The sequence below is a fragment of the Rhinoraja longicauda genome, chromosome 28, assembly GCF_053455715.1.
Source record: "Rhinoraja longicauda isolate Sanriku21f chromosome 28, sRhiLon1.1, whole genome shotgun sequence".
In the NCBI taxonomy this organism is placed as follows: domain Eukaryota; kingdom Metazoa; phylum Chordata; class Chondrichthyes; order Rajiformes; family Arhynchobatidae; genus Rhinoraja; species Rhinoraja longicauda.
This window is the reverse complement of record NC_135980.1, coordinates 4,800,561-4,818,404: the sequence shown is the minus strand read 5'-3', so window position 1 is coordinate 4,818,404 and position 17,844 is coordinate 4,800,561. Positions and strand designations below refer to the sequence as shown.

General features: G+C 46.3%; 1 protein-coding gene across 1 annotated transcript in view; it reads right to left on the bottom strand.

The window, feature by feature from the left end:
* apc2 (APC regulator of WNT signaling pathway 2) overlaps window positions 1–17,844 on the bottom strand; it is a 200,303-nt gene that overhangs the window by 49,765 nt on the left and 132,694 nt on the right. The window contains exon 7 of the mRNA XM_078423873.1: window positions 10,153–10,239. Within this exon, the coding sequence (XP_078279999.1) occupies window positions 10,153–10,239 (87 nt within the window). The remainder of the gene's footprint in view (window positions 1–10,152; window positions 10,240–17,844) is intronic.

Here is a 17,844-nt window from a genome sequence, read left to right as displayed (position 1 = left end):
AAAGATGGACACAAAAAGCTGGAGTAACTCAGCGGGTCAGACAGCATCTCTGAAAAAAAGGGAATGGGTGACGTCTCGGGTCGAGATCCTTCTTCGGACTGAGAGTCAGGGGAAAGGGAAACAATAGACAATAGACAATAGGTGCAGGAGTTGGCCATTCGGCCCTTCGAGCCAGCACCACCATTCAATGTGATCATGGCTGATCATTCTCAATCAGTACCCCGTTCCTGCCTTCTCCCCGTACCCCCAGACTCCGCTATCCTTCAGAGCTCTATCTAACTCTCTCTTGAAAGCATCCAGAGAATTGGCCTCCACTGCCTTCTGAGGCAGAGAATTCCACAGATTCACAACTCTCTGACTGAAGAGGTTTTTCCTCATCTCTGTTCTAAATGGCCTAACCCCTTATTCTTAAACTGTGGCCCCTGGTTCTGGACTCCCCCAACATTGGGAACATGTTTCCTGCCTCTAACGTGTCCAACCCCTTAATAATCTTATACGCTTCGATAAGATTATTAAGAAACGAGAGATATAGAAGGTAAATAGGACAAATGAATGAAAGATATGGAAAAAGCAACGATGATCAAGGGTAGGTGGAGCCTGTTTCCATGCTGTGTGGCTCCATCTGCAGTTTCATGTGCCCCCATGCAGGGAATTGATTGATTGATTCAAAGATGCAGCATGGAAACGGGCCCTTCGGCCTACTGAGTCCACGCCGACCATCGATCACCCGCTCACAATATTTCTATGCTATCCCAATTTCTCATCCACTCTCTGCACACTCACGGTACTTTACAGAGGCCAATCAACCCCCTAACACTAACGTCTTTGTAATGTGGGAGGAAACCGGAGCACCCGGCAGACACCCATGCAAACTCCGCACAGACAGCACCCGAGGTTAGAAAGCAACTTGGATCCCTGGCGCTGTGAGGCAGCAGCTCTACCAGCTGCACCGTCACAGGACACAATGTTCCTTCATTATTAATACGTTTATAAGATATTGGAGCAGAATTAGGCCATTCGGCCCATCAGGTCTACTCTGCTGATGGCTCAACCATGGCTGATCTATCTTTCCCTCTCAACCCCATTCTCCTGCCTTCTCCCCATAACCCCCGACACCCGTACTAATCAAGAATCTGTCAATAATAAATGAATCGTCTCAAAATGTTTCTCATCATTTGTTTTGGAATAAGCCCCCGGGCTGGGTTCTATTCCTTATTTCCTCGTGATATTGGAGAGGCCATTTGGCCCATTGAGTCTATGCTAGCTCACAGAGCAATCCCGTTGCCCACTTCTTGTCTCTACTATACTCTCCTCACAATCCCATCATTTCTACCGTACTGATGCGCTCGAGGCTATTTATAGTGGTTAATTAACCAACCGACCGTCATGTCCTTGGGATGTGGGAGAAAACCGGAGCACCTGGGAGGAATCCAGGCAGTGCTAGAAATCACATGCAAACTCCACACGGACAACACCAGAGATCTGGATTGAACCTGGGTCGCTGGAGATGTGAGGCAGCAGCAATACTACAGTGCCCCCCATAATGTTTGGGACAAAGACCCATCATTTATTTATTTGCCTCTGTACTCCACAATTTGAGATTTGTAATAGAAAAAAATCACATGGTTAAAGTGCACATTGTTAGATTTTAATAAAGGCCATTTTTATACATTTTGGTTTCACCATGTAGAAATTACAGCAGTGTTTATACATAGTCCCCCCATTTCAGGGCACCATAATGTTTGGGACACAGCAATGTCATGTAAATGAAAGTAGTCATGTTTAGTATTTTGTTGCATATCCTTTGCATGCAATGACTGCTTGAAGTCTGCGATTCATGGACATCACCAGTTGCTGGGTGTCTTCTCTGATGATGCTCTGCCAGACCTGTATTGCAGCCATCTTTAGCTTATGTTTTGGGAGCTAGTCCCCTTCAGTTTTCTCTTCAGCATATATAAGGCATGCTCAATTGGGCTCAGATCGAGTGATTGACTTGGCCACTCAAGAATTGACCATTTTTTAGCTTTGAAAAACTCCTTTGTTGCTTTAGCAGTATATTTGGGATCATTGTCGTGCTGTAGAATGAACTGCCGGCCAATGAGTTTTGAGGCATTTGTTTGAACTTGAGCAGATAGGATGTGTCTTCCTTGGCCTGCCAGCCCCTTTGCGATTAGTAAGCTCACCAGTGCTCTCTTTCTTCTTAATGATGTTCCACACAGTTGATTTTGGTAAGCATAAGGTTTGGCTGATGTCTCTAACAGTTTTATTCGTGTTTCTCAGTCTCATAATGGCTTCTTTGACTTTCATTGGCATAACTTTGGTCCTCATGTTGATAAACAGCAATAAACGTTTCCAAAGGTGATGGAAAGACTGGAAGAAAGACTAGGTGCTGAGAGCTCTCTTATACCTGCATTAAGGAGGCGTTTAAACACACCTGAGCAATTACAAATGCCAGTGAAACCATGTGTCCCAAACATTATGGTGCCCTGAAATGGGGGATACTATGTATAAACACAGCTGTAATTTCTACATGGTGAAACCAAAATGTATAAAAATACCCTTTAATAAAATCTGACAATGTGCACTTTAACCACATGTGATTTTTTTTCTATTACAAGTCTCAAATTGTGGAGTACAGCGGCAAATAAATAAATGATGGGTCTTTGTCCCAAACATTATGCAGGGCACTGTAGTTGTTTGTGCGTCTGTGCTGCCCTGTAGCTTAGGTTTTAGTTCAGAGAAGATTGCAACCATCCATTACACGATTGAGTGACCATTCCCCATGGTTAGTTTTAACTTCAAGAGAAAATAGACTATTTGAACAGATAAGGCTGAAAATAATTTTAAAACGACAGATTCTGAAATTGAGTCACAGAGTCGTAGATTCACACAGCCCTTCGGCCCTACTCATCCGTGCCGACCAGGATACGTCATCCAAGGTAGTCCCATCTAGAACGTAGAACATTGAACAGTGCAGCCACAGACGGGTGTGGAGGCTGTCCATGGATATTTTTAATACATAGATTCTTGATAATGGGGTTAGGAAGGAGAGATAGGTCAGCCATGATTGAATGGCGGAGTAGGCATGATGGGCCGAATGGCCTAATTCTGCTCCAAACACATGAACTTATGAACAGGTCCTTCAGCCCACAATGTGCTGAACATGATGCCAAGGTACACTAATCTCAATTGCCTGTACGTGATTCATATCCCTCTCTTCCTTGCATTTCCATGTGCCAATCTAGAAGCCCCTCATACACCACCATCGTGCCTGGCATTATCGTATATACCACTATCATTTGCCTGCATTTGGCCCATTTCCCTCTAAACCTTCATTTATCTTATATAAAAACACAAAAACTGCGCAATATAGGCAGCCAGTCAGGTTGCATCTGCGGGAAGAGAAACAGAGTTAACGTTTCATACCGTCAGAAATGACGATGTGCCTTTGACCTGAAAGAGAGCTTTATGGAAGGATAAGAAAATAACTGCAGATGCTGGTACAAATCGAAGGTATTTATTCACAAAATGCTGGAGTAACTCAGCAGGTCAGGCAGCATCTCGGAAGAGAAGGAATGGGTGACGTTTCGGGTCGAGACCCTTCTTCAGACTGATGTCAGGGGGGCGGGACAAAGGAAGGATATAGGTGGAGACAGGAAGATAGAGGGAGATCTGGGAAGGGGGAGGGGAAGAGAGGGACAGAGGAACTATCTAAAGTTGGAGAAGTCGATGTTCATACCACTGGGCTGCAAGCTGCCCAGGCGAAATATGAGGTGCTGTTCCTCCAATTTCCGGTGGGCCTCACTATGGCACTGGAGGAGGCCCATGACAAAAAGGTCAGACTGGGAATGGGAGGGGGAGTTGAAGTGCTCGGCCACCGGGAGATCAAAAAAATGGATGGAAGGATGATCAGCCATGAAGGGCCGAATGGCCTACTCCTGCAATTATTTTCGAAGTTTCTATGTTTCTATGATAATGGTTGGGAACTTACTTCCCTCATGAGATCCGGAGGTTTAAGGTGAGGGGGGAAAGGTTTAATAGGAACCTGAGGGGTAACTTTTTTACACAAATGGTGGTGGGTGTATGGAACGAGCTGCCGGAGGAGGTAGTTGAGGCTGGTACTATCGCAACATTCAAGAAACACTTAAGACAGGTACATGGATAGAACAGGTTTAGAGGGATATGGGCCGAATGCGGGCAGGTGGAACTAGTGTAGATGAGAGATGTTGGCTGGCATGGGCAAGTTGGGCCGAAGGGCCTGCTTCCACACTCTATGACTCTATGTGTACGATTACCAAGATGGGGGCTGAGAGTTCCTTTCCCACTTCCCCCTCCACCTCCAGTTACCCTGGGATGACTATGATCTACAGCCTGTAGTGACACGCAGGCCCAGACATAAATGTGTTGCTCCCTTTAGTTTTCACCAGGGGCGGGTCTGCAGATGGGCATGAAGCCAATTAATATACAAACCTGTACGTCTTTGGATTGTGGGTGGAAACCGGAGCACCCGGAGAAAACCCACACGGTCATGTACAAACTCTGTGCAGACAACACCCGTAGTTAGGATCAAACTTGGGTCTGTGGCGCTCTAAGGCGGCACGGTGGCACAGTGGTAGAGTTGCTGCCTTACAGCGAATGCAGCGCCGTCGACTCAGGTTCGATCCTGACTACGGGCGCCGTCTGTACGGAGTTTGTACGTTCTCCCCGTGACCTGCGTGGGTTTTCTCCGAGATCTTCGGTTTCCTCCCACATTCCAAAGACGTACAGGTTTGTAGGTTAATTGGCTGGGCAAATGTAAAATTGTCCCTAGTAGGATCGTGTTAATGTGCGGGGAACGCTGGGAGGCGCGGACCCGGTGGGCCGAAGGGCCTGTTTCTGCGCTGTATCTCTAAATCTAAAGGCATCAATTCTACCGCTGCTCCACCGTGCTGCCCATATAAATGTTATTTGTGTGTTCCCTAAAACCCTTGTAGTATCTGGAGCCATTCTGGGTGAGGGGATGCTGTCAGCTAAATATTGCCCCTCAGGGACATCGATGGTGGACTCCCAGTAGATCAGCATGACTGATTCCCTTTGCAAAGGACTAAAAAGTATGTAAGAACCAGTGCTGAAGCTCCAGTTCCTCGTACATAGATTTAGCTTTAGGATTATTATTGTCACATGTACCGAGATACAGTGAAAAGCTTTTGTTGGTGTGATATCCAATCAAATCAGATAATACTACACATGAATACAATCAAGCCAAATACAAATACAACAGATATAGCAAAGAGAAAGATGCCAGAGTGTAGAATATAGTTTCTCAGCCTTGTAGCATAGCAGCTCCAGAGAAAAAGTCCAATGTCTACAATGAGCATAGGTTGGAGATTTGGGACTGTACCCCAGCTTATGGAAGTGCCCTTCAGAAGTCTGATAATAGAGGGGTAGAAGCTGTTTCTGAGTCAGGAGGTACATGTGTTTGAAGCTTTTGTATCTTCTGCCTAATGGGAGCTGGGAGAAGAAGGAATGATGGTGGTGGGAAAGGTCCTTGATTATGTTGTCCCAAGGCAGTATGAAGTGCACACGGAGTCAATGGTGGGGACCCTGGTCTGTGTGATGGACTGGGCTACATCCACATCTCTCCGCAATTTCTTACGTTCTTGGGCAGAGCTGTTCCCAAACCATGTCGAGATGCTCAGACTATACCATCCCGGAAGGAACCGAGATTAGATAGAGCCCGAGGAGCTAATGGAATCAAGGGATATGTGGAGAAGGCAGGCACCGGTTAATGATTGTGGATGATCAGCCATGATCGCAATGAATGGCGGTGCTGGCTCGAAGGGCCAAATGGCCTCCTCCTGCACCTATTTTCTATGTTTCTATGTTAACCCAGGCACAAATTTCCCACAATGTTCAGATTATTCAATGAAAGAAGATTGATGTCAGCGAAATGTTGTAATGGAAGCCACCCCAATGGTTTTACCTACCTGTAACGGCATATATACTCTATGGGAATCAATGCTTTGTTCATCATAGAACTTTCCTTTAAATGCCCATTTTATTTTCTAATAGTGTTCAAATTATACTTAACCCTTGCAGGTCTGTTGTGCACAATTGCAGACCTTCCCCTCCCCCTCACCCTACCACCCCCTCCCCCACAACCACCCACCCTCTTCCCCTATCCCCACCCCCACCCCCAACTAGAATGGACTGGAATGATCCCAGCAATGAGTAGGTCGACCTATGATGAGCGTTTGGCGACACTGGGCCTGTACTCACTAGAGTTTAGAAGAATGAGGAGAGACCTCATTGAAACATACAGACTAATGAAAGGCTTGGATAGAGTGGATGTGGAGAGGATGTTTCCACTAGTGGGAGAGTCTAGGACTAGAGGTCGTAACCTCAGAATTAAAGGACGTTCTTTTAGGAAGGAGATGAGGAGAAATTTCTTTAGTCAGAGGGTGGTGAATCTGTGGAATTCTTTGCCACAGAAGGCTGTGGAGGCCAAGTCAGTGGATATTTTTAAGTCAGAGATAAAATTCTTGATTAGTATGGGTGTCAGAGGTTATGGTGAGAAGGCAGAAGAATGGGGCTTGGAGGGAGAGATAGATCAGCCATGATGGAATGGCGGAATAGACTTGATGGGCCGAATGGTCTAATTCTACTCCTATTCCTTATGACTATAACTAATTTCATTGTAACAAAGAATTTGAGGCAATTTAACACCAGAAACACTCTGGGTAGCAAATTGTGTTTGTAGAACATAGACAGTATCACACCAATGTCTGTGTCGAGCATGATGCCAAGACCAACTCTTACCTGCCTGCACATAATCCATATCCCCCAATTCCCTGCATATCCATCTGCCCATCCAAGAGGCCTTATAAATGCCACTATCGTATCTGCCTCCACCACCACCCCCCGCAGCAAGTTCCAGGTACTCACCAGCTTCTGTGTAAAAAAACATGCCCCACACATCTCCTTTAAACTTTTCCCCATCTCACCTCAAAGCTATGCCGCCCAGTCTTTGACATATCTGTTTATCGGAAAAGGTTCCCTATCTACGCCTCACAGAGGTTGGCGCAGTGAGTTGCTGCAGAGGTAGAGTTGCTGCCTTACAGCGCTTTCAACGCCAGAGACCCAGGTTCGATCCCGATTATGGGTGCTGTCTGTACGGAGTTTGTATGTTCTCCCCGTGACCCTGTGGGTTTCCCCCGAGATCTTCGGTTTCCTCCCACACTCCAAAGACGCACAGGTTTGTAGGTTAATTAGCTTGGTATAAATGTAAATTGTCCCGAATAAGGGGAGGCCATTTAGAACGGAGACGAGGAAAAACCTTTTCACTCAGGGAGTTGTAAATCTGTGGAATTCTCTGCCTCAGAAGGCAGTGGAGGCCAATTCTCTGGATGCTTTCAAGAGAGAGCTAGATAGAGCTCTGAATGATAGTGGAGTCAGGGGGTATGGGGAGAAGGCAGGAACGGGGTACTGATTGTGGATGATCAGCCATGATCCAATTGAATGGCGGTGAATGGCTCGAAGGGCCGAATGGCCTACTCCTGCACCTATTGTCTAATGTCTATTGAGTGTGTGTGGGATATTGTTAGTGTGCAGGGATCACTGGTTGGCGTGGACTCGGTGGGCCGAAGGGCCTTTTTCCGTGCTGTATCTCTAAACTAGACTAAATTGTATATATTTCCGTACCTCAACCTTTAACAATTCCAGTCTGTCCAACACCTTCTTGTAGCTCATACCCCCTAATCCAGGGATGGTTCTGGTTGTAATCGGACATTGTCTTTCATATTTGTTATTATTGTGTCTTATTGCTCATATTCTGGGTGTTGATGTGCATTCATTTCTTTGTGGTTGGGTTGTGGGAGAAGTCAATGCATGGATGCAGAACCCATGGCGGGTGCAAGTACATCAACAAGTGGAACAATTCAAACCATTGCTTCAGGGAGATTCATTTCTATCAGCACAAATTCATTCTACTTTCCTTGCAAAGTAACAGCTCGACCATTAACTCACTGGAGCAAACACTTAAATTGTTGCAATCATTAGCAATTTAAATTACTAAAGCAATTCCGTCCAGCATCGTAAACCAAAGAAGTTGCAAATTCGTACGATGTGACATCAAATTTAATGTTAGTTCGTTTCGTTTATTGTCACGTGTAGAGGGACACTGAAAAGCTTTTTGTTGTGTGCTAACCAGTCAGCAGAAAGACTATGCAGGATTACAATCGAGCCGTCCTCTGTGTATAGATACATGATAAAGGGGATAATGTTTAGTGCTAGATAAAGTCCAGTAAAATCAGATTCAAGATAGTCCAACGGTCTCCAATCAGGTAGATGGGAGGTCAGGACCAATCTGTAGTTGGTGAAAGGATGGTTCAGTTGCCTGACAACAGCTGGGAAGAAACCGTCTATGAATCTGGAAGAGTGCATTGTGTGCGTTTCACATTTGTGTACCTCTTGCCTGATGGGAGAGGAGAGAAGAGGAAGAGACTGGCCCTTGATTATGCTGGTGGCCTTGCCGCGGCAGCGTGAAGCGTAGATGGAGTTAATGGAAGGGAGGTGGGTTTGTGTGATGGTCTGGGCTGCGCCCACAATCCCCTGCAATTCTTTGCGGTCTTGGATGGAGCTGTTCCCAAACCAAGCTGTGATGCATCCCGATAAAATGATCACTATTGTCATGATTCGTGCACAAACATAATCTGACCGAAAGACACAGCCTCTCCCACTACAAAGACAAGTTCTGTTAACTAGTGTACCAAAATGGTGACCATAGAGTTGCTGCCCAATTCTTGCTGTTTTTCCTCAAGCTAACAGTGCTTGGGGAGCACAGATAATTTAGTTTAGTTTAGTTTATTGTCACATGTACCGAGGCACAGACATTGTGGGCCAAAGGGCCTGTTCCTGTGTGATACTGTTCTATGTTCTATGGCTTATGGAGTTAAATGTACACTTCCAGGCAATTTTGCACTGGGAATTTTTAGATTTAGATTTAGATTTTAGATTTAGAGATACAGCGCAGAAACAGGCCCTTCGGCCCACCGGGTCCGCGCCGCCCAGCGATCCCCGCACACTAACACTATCCTACACCCACCAGGGACAATTTTTACATTTGCCCAGCCAATTAACCTACAAACCTGTACGTCTTTGGAGTGTGGGAGGAAACCGAAGATCTCGGAGAAAACCCACGCAGGTCACGGGGAGAACGTACAAACTCCGTACAGGCAGCACCCGTAGTCAGGATCGAACCTGAGTCTCCGGCGCTGCATTTGCTGTAAGGCAGCAACTCTACCGCTGCGCCACCGTGCCGCCCTAGATAGCTCTCCTCGCCCGCTCTCCACATGTCATTCCCATTTCATATTTATCCTGAAATTCAACCTCCCTGATATTTTTCCTGAAATTACTTTCCTGGTGCCGTGTCATGATCTCTTTTGATTTGCGATCATTGATTGAAAGTCCCTCTGAATTCTCCCAGCCAACTTTCCATGTTTCGCAATCAGCATCTGCAGCCTCTTGTGTCTCAACTTTCTTTGCTGTGTATTTTTTCCCCCTCAAATATTTTCTTTACTTTTGAGGCATCTTATATATAATGTGTAGGAAGGAACTGCAGATGCTGGTTTAAACCAAAGATAGACACAAAAAGCTGGAGGAACTCAGCAGCGGGACAGGCAGCATCTCTGGAGAGAATGGTCTGAAGAAGGGTCTCGACCCAAAACGTCACCCATTCCTTCTCTCCAGAGATGCTGCCTGTCCCGCTGAGATACTCCAGCTTTTTGTGTCTATCTTCAGTAATATATAATGTATCGACTAGTCACAGGACAAAAATGTACTATCTTCAGAATATATTTCATGATATTGATCTTTTGGATTTTTTTAGATGCAATTTTCATCATCGAACAAATAAATTGAACATGTGGCATTAAACATACAGGGAGAATACTTTTACCATTAAAATACATAGCGCACAATGCACTCAAAGATCAAAGACAGTGAATAATCCAGGCTCCAGATTCACCCACTGGAACATAATCCCCCTTAAGCTTTATGCCTCATGTCAAAGAAGATTTCAAGCAAATTACTGCCTTGCTGTTTAGGAGTATATTTTAGTTCCGTTATTACATTCTAACAGTCTTCATTAACTGTAGCAAAGTCTATGAACCTGACCTCGGTCTCGGTCTCGGTCTCCTCACGCACTTTCTGTTGCGACTGAAGAATCTCCTTTTCAATCTCTTGGACCCGGTTCATTCGCATCTGTCAGGGAAGAAACATAAACTTGTCAGGACTGTGATATCGTGTCGCCATTTGCTGCCCCTGTGCAACAACGCTGCTTTCTATAAAAATCTGCCAAAGGTGTTAGACCAGAGAATTGCAGCTCTGATTTCTCGTCTCTCACAGAACATAGAACAGTACAGCACGAGAACAGGCCCTTCGGCCCACAATGTCTGTGCCGAACATGATGCCAAGACCAACTCTTATCTGCCTGCACCATGACCCACATCCCTCCACTCCCTGCATACCTGTGTGCCCGTACAAAAGCATCTTTAATACCATTATTATATCTGTCTCAACCACCACCCTGCCTCACCCACTGAGTTACTCCAGCAATTTGAGAATTATTTTGCTGCTCGATAGCTATTTGTCGTTTTGGGAACCTTTTTCTCAGGGTGGAGATGTCAAAGACTAGAGGGTATAGCTTTAAGGTGAGAGGGGCAGAGTTTAAAGAAGATAGGGTCATAGAGTCATAGGGCGTGGAAACAGGCCCTTCGGCCCAACTTGCCCACACCGGCTAACATGTCCCAGCTACACTAGTCCCACCTGCCAGCATTTGGTCCATATTCCTCCAAACCTGTCCTATCCATGTACCTATTTAACTGCTTCTTAAATGTTGCGCTGGTCCCTGCCTCAACTACCTCCTCTGGCAGCATGTTCCATACATCCACCACCCTTTGTGTGACAAAGTTACCCCTCAGATTCCTATTAAATCTTTTCCCCTTCATCTTAAACCTATTTCCTCTGGTCCTCGATTAACATACCCTGGGCAAGAGACTTTGGGCAGCTATCCGATCTATTCCTCTCATGATAAGATCACCCCTCATCCTCCTGCGCTCCAAGGAATAGAGTCCCAGCTTACTCAACCTCTGCCTATAGCTTAGACCTTCTAGTCCTGGCAACATCCTCATATAGGAGTTGAGTATAGGAGCAAAGAGGTCCTTCTGCTCCTATATAGAGTACAGGGCCATAGTGAGACTGCACCTGGAGTAGTGTGTGCAGTTGTGGTCTCCAAATCTGAGGAAGGATATTCTTGCTATTGAGGGCGTGCAGCGTAGGTTTACTAGGTTAATTCCCGGAATGGCGGGATTGTCATATGTTGAGACTGGAGTGACTAGGCTTGTATACACTGGAATTTAGAAGGATGAGAGGGGATCTTATCGAAACGTATAAGATAATTAAGGGGTTGGACACGTTAGAGGCAGGAAACATGTTCCCAATGTTGGGGGAGTCCAGAACCAGGGGCCACAGTTTAAGAATAAGGGGTGGGCCATTTAGAATGGAGATAAGGAAAAACCTTTTCAGTCAGAGAGTTGTGAATCTGTGGAATTCTCTGCCTCAGAAGGGCAGTGGAGGCCAATTCTCTGAATGCATTCAAGAGAGAGCTAGATAGAGCTCTTAAGGATAGCGGAGTCAGGGGGCATGGGGAGAAGGAAGGAACGGGGTACTGATTGAGAATGATCAGCCATGATCACGTTGAATGGCGGTGCTGACTCGAAGGGCCGAATGGCCCACTCCTGCACCTGTTGTCTATCGTCTATTGTCTAAATCTCCTCTGTACCCTTTCCAGCTTGAGATGTGCAAGTTTTATTTACACAAAATGGTGGTGAGTGTCGAGAACATGCTGCTGGGGGTCGTGATGGAGACAGATACAATAGTTGTGTTTTCGATGGGCACATGAACGTGCAGGGAATGGAGGGATACGGACCGTGTGCAGGCAGATGTGATCAGTTTAGCGTGTCATCATGTTCAGCACAGACATGGTGGGCCGAAGGGCCTGTTCCTGTGTTGTACTGTTCTATGTTCTAAGTGCCCTCTGGTTTTGGAGGGACAACACTGGTGGTTGTGTGTCGGGTTTTGGTCTCAATGTCTAATTGAACCAGACACTGAACTTGAAATCAGATTCACTAGATTAATTCCTGGAAAGAAGGGATTATCTAGGTGGCAAGGTTGAGTGAGATTAACCCACACTCGCGGGCATTTAGAAGAGGGAGAGAGACCTGATTGCATTAAGGTGTATGAGACTCTGACAGAGGTTGACAAGTTAGACGCTGAAAATCTGCTTCTGCAGGTTGCAACATGGAAAACCAGGGGCAGGACATCAACTTTAAAAGTTGTCCGTTAAGGTCGAAGATGAGGAGAATTTTTGAAAACATATTTTGAACCTTCGATTGCGGAGACTGAAATGAGTACATTTTCTGGGCACATTCGGAAACTGGGGTAATGGGGATCAAACCAAAAAAAGCAGAACGAGAGAGAGAGGCGGAGTACGGAACTGCAGATGCTGGTTTAAATCGAAGATAAACACAAACAGCTGGAGCAACTCAGCGGGACAGGCAGCATTGCTGGAGAAAAGGAAATAGGTGACGTTTCGGATCGAGACCCTTCTTCAGACTGAGAGTCAGGGGGCCCTGAGGAAGGGTCTCCCCTGAAACATCACCTATTCCTTTTCTGCTGAGATGCTGCCTGACCCGCTGAGTTACTCCAGCATTTTGTGTCTATCTATGAAGAGAGAGGAGCAGACAGGATCTTATCTTGTGACCTGTTCCTGCTTCTGTTCCATAAACCTTTAACTTGAGTTCATCTAAACCCCCTTTTCTTCTCTACACTCTTTACAAAATTGGTCAGAATTCTGTTGTCGAAACAAGGAACTGCAGATTCCAGTTTATTAAAAAAATGACACATTGTGCTGGAGTGACTCAGCGGGTCAGGCAGCATCTCTGGAGAACATGGATAAGTGATGTTTTGGGTCGGGACCCTTCTTCAGACTGACTGTGGGGGGTGGTGGGTGGGGTGGGATGGGATGTAAGCTGCCCAAAACGAAATATGAGGTGCTATTCCAGCACTGTCAGAGTGAAGCCAAACACAAATTGGAGGAAGAGCAACTCATATTTCACTTGGCCCTTGGTGCTGCCCGACCTGCTGAGTTATTGCAGCTATTTGTGTCGATCTTCATTGAATATAGAAGTTGGAATGTTATGTTGCAGTTGTACAAGGCATTGGCATGGCCACATTTGGAGTATTGTGTTCAGTTTTGAACACCCTGCTTCTAGGAAGGACGGCAAGCTGGAAGGAATGGAGAGATGATTTACGATTATGTTGCCAGGATTTGAAGGCCTGAGGAGAGTTTGGACAGGCACATAAAATCACGAGGGGAATAGATGCACATAAAATCACGAGGGGAATAGATGCACATAAAATCACGAGGGGAATAGATTGGGTGAATGCAGAGTCTTTTACACAATGCAGGGGAATCAAGAACAAGAAGACATAGGTTTAATGTGAGGGGAAAGATTTACAAGGAACCCGAGGACAGTGGGTATATGGAACGAGCTGCCAAAGGAAGTAGTTGAGGCAGGTACTATAATAACATTTCAAAGACATTTGGACATGGATAGGAAAGGTTTAGACGGATATGGGCCAAATGCGGGCTGGTGGGACTAGCGTAGATGGGGCAGCCTGGTCAGTGTGAGTAAGATAGGCCGAAGGGCCAGTTTCCGTGGTGTACGACATTATGATTCCAAGCTTGACAATTACTGGGGGTTTACTGAACAATCAACATGTTTCATTTTTATTTTCTCCTGGGCTTGCAACTTAGCTTAGTTTTAGTTTAGCGGTACAGCATGGAAACAGGCCCTTCGGCCCATCCAGCCCACGCCGTTCTTCAGACACCCGTTCACATTAGTTCTATGTCATCCCACTCTCTCATCCACTCCCTGCACTCTAGGGGCAAGTTACAGAGGCCAATCAACCTGCAAACCCGCACGTCTTTGGGATGTGTGAGGAAGCAGGAGCACCCAGAGGAAACCTTCATGGTCACCGGGGGAACATGCAAACTCCACACAGACAGCACCCGAGGTCGGGATTGAACCCAGGTCTCTGGCGGTGAGAGAAATATACTGGAATTTAGAAGGATGAGAGGGGATCTTATCGAAACGTATACGATTATTAAGGGGTTGGACACGCTAGAGGCAGGAAACATGTTCCCAATGTTGGGGGAGTCCAGAACAAGGGGCCACAGTTTAAGAATAAGGGGTAGGCCATTTAGAACGGAGATAAGGAAAAACTTTTTCAGTCAGAGAGTTGTGAATCTGGGGAATTCTCTGCCTCAGAAGGCAGTGGAGGCCAATTCTCTGAATGCATTCAAGAGAGAGCTAGATAGAGCTCTTAAGGATAGCGGAGTCAGGGGGTATGGGGAGAAGGCAGGAACAGTGTACTGATTGAGAATGATCAGCCATGATCACATTGAATGGTGGTGCTGGCTCGAAGGGCCGAATGGCCTCCTCCTGCACCTATTGTCTATTGAGATGCAGCAGCAGCTCTACCCGCTGCGTCTCAGCGCCGGTTTGTTTGCGATTCTTCTCAAACTTTGCACACGGGCACAGCTGCACACACACACACATGGTTAAGCACCTCATGCTGTACTTACACCTGCTACACTGGTGTATTTACACCTGCTACACTGGTGTATTTACACCTGCTACACTGGTGTATTTACACCTGCTACACTGGTGTATTTACACCTGCTACACTGGTGTATTTACACCTGCTACACTGGTGTATTTACACCTGCTACACTGGTGTATTTACACCTGCTACACTGGTGTATTTACACCTGCTACACTGGTGTATTTACACCTGCTACACTGGCCTCAAATTCAGGCCCGTGGTATTTTAATAGGCTTCGATTATGCTCCAATTGACCATTTACAACATGGGTTGGAATTTAAACATTAAAAAAAACTAGACCAAGTGGACTCATTGAGCCTAAACTCTCCTGCATTGGTGCAGCACCCTCTCCTCCCCCACTCTCCTCCCCCACTCCCCTCTCCCCCCCCCCCCCACTCTCCCCCTCGCTCTCCCCCCCCTCGCTCCCTCCTCCCCCTCCCCTCCCCCTCCCTCCCTCCTCCCCCTCCCCTCCCCCTCCCTCCCTCCCCTAACTCCTCCCACCTCCCTCCCTCTGCCTCCCTCTCTCCACCCCCCTCTCTCCACCCCCCTCTCTCCACCCCCCTCCCCCTCCCGCCCTCCCCCTCCCCCTCCCCTCCCTTCTCCCTCCTCCACTCTCCCTCCTCCCCTCCCCCCCTTCCCCCCTTTCCCCTCCCCCCCACTCCATCCCCCTCAACCCCCCTTCTCCCCCCTCCCTCCCTCCCTCCTCCCTAGGAGATAGATTTAAACTTTAAAATTTGAATAAGTTTTAGTGTACAGATTGTTTCACTGCTGTCTGCAGGTAAACATCTGAGAGAATTGAAAAGGATCTGTTAAGTAACAAAAGGGGAAGGTGACGATCGTGAATTTCCCAGCGCAAAGGACAATTTAAATTTAGCTGGAGGCCCTTGTCATCCTTACTGACAGTCACTCCGTAACACCAATTTATATGTAAATCATAGCCTGATTGGAAAACTGTTGCTCTGAGTGAACAAAATTAATTATAAGTTTTGTGGAATATTGGAAGTTTTAGTAAGAAGGGTTCATAATACCTTTATACCTTGAGTCATGCACTGATAAACACTTTGGCTATTACATTACCTGATGAAATTTTTGACAAGCATAGAAACATAGAAAATAGGTGCAGGAGGTTATTCGGCCCTTCGTGCCAGCACTGCCATTCAATATGATCATGGCCGATCTATCCAAAATCAGTACCCCGTTCCTGATTTCTCCCCGTATCCCTTGATTCCGTTCGCCCCAAGGACTATATCTAACTCTCTCTTGAAAACATCCAGTGAATTGGCCTTCACTGCCAATGTTCATGTTCTCCAGAGATGCTGCCTAACCCGTTGAGTTATTCCAGCACTTTGTGTCTATCACAAGTAGTCCTTCGGCTGTAAGTACAAGACCTACATTGGTTTTAACCAACTTGGGAACGATACCTGCAAGTTTTGTTTGGAGAAACAAGGAATTGAAGAGGCTGGTTTACAAATGTGTCCCACTTTTTACCCAGTGCCAGGATAAACCCAATGACAGATTAACCCAGAGGTGAGGTAAACCCAGTGCCACAATAAACCAGTGCCACAATAAACCAGTGCCACAATAAACCAGTGCCAGGATAAACCAGTGCCACGATAAACCAGTGCCACGATAAACCAGTGCCACGATAAACCAGTGCCACGATAAACCAGTGCCACGATAAACCAGTGCCACGATAAACCAGTGCCAGGATAAACCAGTGCCACGATAAACCAGTGCCAGGATAAACCAGTGCCAGGATAAACCAGTGCCACGATAAACCCAATGACAGATTAACCCAGAGGTGAGGTAAACCCAGTGCCACAATAAACCAGTGCCAGGATAAACCCAATGACAGATTAACCCAGAGGGATAAACCAAGTTTTGGGCGGTCACGGTGGCGCAGCGGTAGAGTTGCTGCCTTACAGCGAATGCAGCGCCGGAGACCCGGGTTCGATCCCGACTACGGGTGCCGTCTGTACGGAGTTTGTACGTTCTCCCCGTGACCTGCGTTGGTTTTCTCAGAGATCTTTGGTTTCCTCCCACACACCAAAGACGTACAGGTTTGTATGTTAATTGGCTTGGTAAATGTAAAAATCGTCCCCAGTGGGTATAGGACAATTTCAATGGTCGGCGCGGACCCGATGGGCCGAAAGGGCCTGTTTCCGCACTGTGTCTAAACTAAGTGCTGGATAAGCCCAGCGTTGGGATTAACCCAGTGCCAGGATTGACCCAGTGATAGACACATGAGCACAACCATTTGAACCATGATTGGAGGAGACGAAGAGTAAAATAAGGGCAAATTATATATTTAATACTTCCCTTAAACCTACATCATTGCCCAAAGTTTACAATCCGTGATGCTACAGTGCCTCAGATAGCCTGAGGCCTAGTTTCATTTAATAACATTCTTGAGAAGCATTATGTCTTATTTTAACAATGGTATCAAAGCATTATGTCCTTTGCCCCGCCCCACCTGACATCAGTCTGAAGAAGGGTCTCGACCCGAAACGTCACCCATTCCTTCTCTCCCGAGATGCTGCCTGACCTGCTGAGTTACTCCAGCATTTTGTGAATAAAGCATTATGTCCTGTTTTATGTAGCGGTGCTGTATAAATGCGTAATTATTGTGTTTTTTTCTTTGATGTTCTTCCCCCAATCTTAAACTGTAACATTCACTTAATTCACACGGAGCTGGCCCGTGGAGTACAATTTGTAACAACTTAAATATCTGCTCCGTTCAATAATTGACATTCACATTTTCATGATTTTAAATTTAGAACTTCTACTTCTCTTTGGATGTTTTAAGTTTTTAACATTTAAACATCCACATTCTTCTTTCGTTATTTATTTTGTAGATGCTTCTGAATGATTCATAAAGGTGAAGAGTCTTTGTCAATGCTTCCGTCAGCAGAGAATGCTTCCGTCAGCAGAGAATGAGTGGAGTACTAGACCAAGTGGACCCGTTGGGCCCAAACCTCTCCTGCATTGGTGCAGCACCCTCTCCTCCCTACTCCATCCCCCTCAACCCCCCTTATCCTCTCTCCTCCCTCCTCCCTCCTCCCCCCTCCCTCCCTCCCTCCCCCTCCCTCCCTAGGAGATAGATTTAAACTTTAAAATGTGAATAACTTTAAAAACATA